This window comes from Neopelma chrysocephalum, unplaced genomic scaffold, assembly GCF_003984885.1.
Source record: "Neopelma chrysocephalum unplaced genomic scaffold, ASM398488v2 Primary Assembly neopelma1_89, whole genome shotgun sequence".
In the NCBI taxonomy this organism is placed as follows: domain Eukaryota; kingdom Metazoa; phylum Chordata; class Aves; order Passeriformes; family Pipridae; genus Neopelma; species Neopelma chrysocephalum.
The window spans coordinates 380676-385210 of record NW_020897751.1 but is presented as its reverse complement, the minus strand read 5'-3'; the positions used below and the strand labels follow the sequence as shown (position 1 = coordinate 385210).

Below are 4535 nucleotides of genomic sequence, written 5' to 3'. Positions count from 1 at the left end.
CAAAAAGAAATGGAGGAAACTCAGCAGAGCTGCCACACAGGCAAGACTCTCTTCTCAGCTGGGGAAAATAACATTATTCAAGAGCACCCGTTCAAAAATTGAATAGTTATTTATTGTTCCAGAAGTACATTGCTCTTTTATACATATTTCATAAATGATACAGGATTTTACACATGTTCAGTTTTTTTGTTTTTTGTTTTGTTTTTTTTTTTAAAGAAGGACTTTTCTCCATGCTCCCTCCCTCATCCCAAACACACACCAAGGATTCAGCTACAGGATTGTGTTCACTTTTTTTTCCCCTTTAAAACTCATCACACAAACAGGATAAAACAGATAAAAAATAATCACACAATGTAATTAAATGGAAAGACAGAAGGAAAGGGGAAGGGAAAAGAAAAACAAAACTAGAAACATGCACCCATTCGGTCCAACATGCCATTGAGTGAGAAGAGGCAGCAATCCCAGCTGTGTTTCCACATCTGCAAGGCACCTGGAGTCTAATTAATACTGAATTGTTTTCTTTCCTATTTTTCCTTTTTGTTTTTAAAACTTGGTTCTCCAAAAAAACAGAAGCCTCTTTCCATGACACAGTGAGGAGTAGTAGTGAAACATCAAAAAGAGCAGCCAACCTTTCTGTATATAAAGCTTAGTGTCCTTCTCCCACCTTCATCCTGTCTCCAGAGCATTTATCAGCAGGATGCTAAACCAGACTTGACCTGCTTTGAATGAAGAGATGTTTTATCTGCTTAGAAACCAGCCAGCCTTGGCCAGGAGAGAAGGCAATGGGCTGACCTTCCTTCCTCTATTTCTTTTTAGCTAAGAACAAGAGATGTCATTAGCCACTCCTAAGAAATTCTGACCTGTGGACATAAAGTTCATTTAAAGCTACTTAATCGGGGGAAAGTGCTAGAAAAATCAAAGTTCTATGTCTTGCACTGTAAGAAGCCCCAGGCTCTCAAAAAGCCTCTGGGCAAGGAAAATGCTTTGACCATGTATGAAACCTTTTATCCCATTGGACAAGCAGTCAAATATCCAGTTTCATTACTCCATGTTCCAAAACTGTTCATTTAAAAGCAGGAGTCATGATTCTGCCCCAGTTTTGTAATCCTTTAAGCCTTCATAATTTCATAGTCCAGGTGGCTATCAGATTTGGGGTAGGAAGAGGGGAATCTCCCTCCCTTAAGACTGAATATAAAAAACCTCTCATGCAATGCTGCCGTGGATTTCTAGAAGGAGCTCAAGGGCATCGGGATGCAAAGTTTATATAGTTATTATGGAATAATCCAAAATATCAATTATCAAATGTCCAGAAGAAAACTCATTCCTTCTCTCACTCGGCTACAACCAATCTGTGCTACAAATAAGCAAAGGAGGAAGTCAGTGGAGCACAGGGGGTGGGCTGGGAGGGGGAAGCTCACGGTTTTCCAGTAGAAAGCAGTCTTGTAGTAACTTTTATAAAAGAGACCAGGTCTGACCAGAAGTGTGCGTGTTAATGGTGGTGGAGGGCAAGGTCTGATCACCAGCCAGAGCTCCAGGTGGCTTGGATTCTTTGTTCTTTTTTTTTTCTCCTTTTGTTGTTTTTGGTTTGTTTTTTTTTTTGAGAGAGAGAAAGAGAGACTGGAATCAGGTAAAGGAAAATTTAAAAAGCTAAGCAGGCTGCTGGTGTCTTATCAAGAGGCAGACCCTGCAAAGCTGGAAGAAGACACCCCTACACCCCAGCATTACATTCTTTCCATGAACCCCCCAATCCTGTATTTGTACACAATTGCCACTCAGACAGTTTGCAAAATATGACTATTTGCCAAGCCCTTTTCAGAACTAACATTCCACAATGTCCCATCTCCAGATTTAAGAGATTTCCCCCCCCTTTACAGTCCTTTGTCTTGATTAAAGGTAAAAACCCTCCACCCCCCACACCACCTCCCAGCTTCCACCTGCAATGCTTTAATTAAAAAAGGCAAGAGCTATGAACAGGTTTTTGGCCGGGGTTCAGAGCTTCTTCGCTGATCAGTCCTTTTCAGAAATTTGCTGGATGGGCAGATGAACCTGCAGTGGGTCTCGAAGCCTCTTAAGGTCCAATTCTGCCTGAAAGTAGAAGACACGTTATGAAGCAAAAGCTCCCAACACACCTTCCCCCTCATTATCATTTCCCTTCAGAGAACTGAAAGCTTCTCCTTATTTCCTTGGTTTTCCTGTCCAGAAGGAAAGTGTTTAAAGAGTAAAACAAAGTCACAAGCTCTTATCTGGGAAAATCATTCTCAGCTGTCCTTCTCTGAACTTGCATGCAGCCACTTCAAGGAATATGGTAGGGAAGATTTGAGCCCCATAAACTCAATGGAATATTTAAAAAAAACTCAAAAAGCCAAATCAACACCCCAACTAGATTACTGGGGATGGTTGATTATAGAAGAGAAGGAAAACACCCAAGAGTATCTGTATTCAACATTCCTTATGCAGTTCCTTCTCCAAGGCAGGGGGAAGACTCATCTTGCCCTGCGTATCCTACACTGTCATTTCTAGAGCCTGGGAATAAAGGGATGATACAGAGCTGTGCAAAAGAACGTGGTAGCTCTGCTTTCTCTGCTCATGCCACCCTTCTGCAGAAAGGCTCAGAGGAACACGAGGAAAGGTCTCTGCCTGAGTCCTTTGCTGAGCAGATCCCACAATGTGGACAGTCTGCCAAAAAGTGTCTGTCTCCAGAATCTGAGAAATCTGCCCCCCATTGCCTCTAACAATACAGCTACATTTTCTGAACATGGTTTTCCAGCACTGCAACCCAGTGCACTGAAGTGCTATGTCAGGAAGACATGAACTGAATGGATGCAAGTCTTCATTCCTCACTAAATCCATCTGGTGTGTAGGAGCTGAGAAGAAAAGAAATCTTGAATTAGGCTCCTCTGAGGCATGAAGTGTCTGAAGCAACTCAAGACTTGCCAGCAGTTTCTAAAGGGCCCTTACAGATGGATACAGACAAGTGTTTCAGGTTGATTTACGCATCCAGTAGTTCTATTCCTGGGAATATCAAAGCTAACTCAGTGGTTGTGCTGGGGCTCTGACAAGAAAATGGGCTGAGAACTTAAAGTACGTTCATTCTTGTTGGAGGTATGTCTATTAATAGTAACTAAGAGCCAGCAAGCACTAATTTCTTGGTCTTTTTTCCAGAAAAGTTCTTGTTACCTGAGCAATTGCATCCTTGAGTTGATTGTATTTCTCTAGATCAAATCGTGTCTTTTTGGCTCCTTTATGGAAAAATAGTAAGTATTGTCTGTCTCTGGCATCTGGATAAACATATTCCTAAAGAGAAAAATAGGAGAAAAGATAAGAATAAAGCCACAGTGGGATGCAACACAGGACACCATCAGCACAGGATGGCTCAGGTGTGTTTGGAGAGCATGAGTAGTTCCTGACAGCAAAGGCACAAGACCAGACAGCCTGGTCTGAGCTCACACAGTGTGGGGGTGACCCCTGCCAGCAGCTCAGCCCCCACCCACTCACCCCCCTGCAGCTGGATGGGGGAAGAGAATCCAAAGGGGGGAAAAAAAACCCAATAAAAACTTAAGTGTGAAGATAAAGACAGTTTAATAACTGAAGAAAAAAAGCCAGTAATGTAAGAGTGATGCAAAAGTAATCACCTGCCACCTCCTGCCAGCAGATCAATGCCCAGCCAGGCTCTGAGCAACAGCTGCTTTGGGGAAACTCCCCCCACCATTTATAACAAACCATGGTGTTATAGGGCAGGGAATACCAGTTTGGTCAGCTTAGGGCAGCTGTCCCAGGTGTGTCCCCTCACAGCTCCTCACCCACCTCCAGCCTATTCCCAGGGGTGGGGAATGGGGGCTTGGCAGAGGGTAGATCAAGGAGGAATAAAAACCAGAGAAGGCCTTGGTGCTGTACAAGCACTGCTCAGCAACAGCAAAATCACTGGTGGGTTATCAAGGCTGTCTTGGTCACAGATCCCAAACACAGCCCCATCCCAGCAGCTCTGAGGAACATTAACTGCAGCCCAGCCAGCCCCAGTACAGTCAGGCATTTGTTACATTCCAGCAGTGAGGTACCATCACCTTCCTCCTGTCCCAGTCCTTCCATGCAGAGAGAACAAAAGCTAACACATTTCAGGGTTCCAACACCAACAGGTTTGGGGGAAGAAAGAGAGGAAAAGGCTATAAATACTGCCCCTGAACTGATGCAGCTAAGAGACCCCGGGACACCACCTGGAACACCCAGAGCATCTGTTCTGATGGTCTTGTGACTGTAGAGACTCTTTGAGTCCTCCCTCCCTCATTATTTAGGTGAGATTAGGAAGGGATGAGACAAACCATGTACTAGAAAATCCACACAGAGTCTGTCACAATTACAAGGATCCAGAGAAGGATTCTTCATCTGGATGGGAGGCCAGACCCATAAAAGGCCTAAACAAAAGCATTTCCGACAAGATGCCTGAACCTTGGTCTCTTGAAAAGGGCCAACATTCCATGTCAGAGGGGTGGGCTTCCTTCAAACTCAAGAGGTACCTCATGCACCCATATCTGTCTGTT

At 43.9% G+C, this 4535-nt stretch overlaps 1 protein-coding gene across 2 annotated transcripts in view; it reads right to left on the bottom strand.

The window, feature by feature from the left end:
- Positions 1-90: 90 nt before the first annotated feature.
- MCU (mitochondrial calcium uniporter) overlaps positions 91-4535 on the bottom strand; it is an 84819-nt gene continuing 80374 nt past the window's right edge. Inside the window, exons 7-8 of one of the 2 annotated variants that reach the window (XM_027692983.1) lie at positions 3178-3294; positions 91-2085 (exon numbers count right to left, since the gene is read on the bottom strand). In XM_027692983.1, coding sequence (XP_027548784.1) covers positions 2008-2085; positions 3178-3294 — 195 coding nt within the window. In that variant the 3' untranslated portion in view covers positions 91-2007. The remainder of the gene's footprint in view (positions 2086-3177; positions 3295-4535) is intronic. The other variant, XM_027692982.1, reaches the window with a different exon arrangement.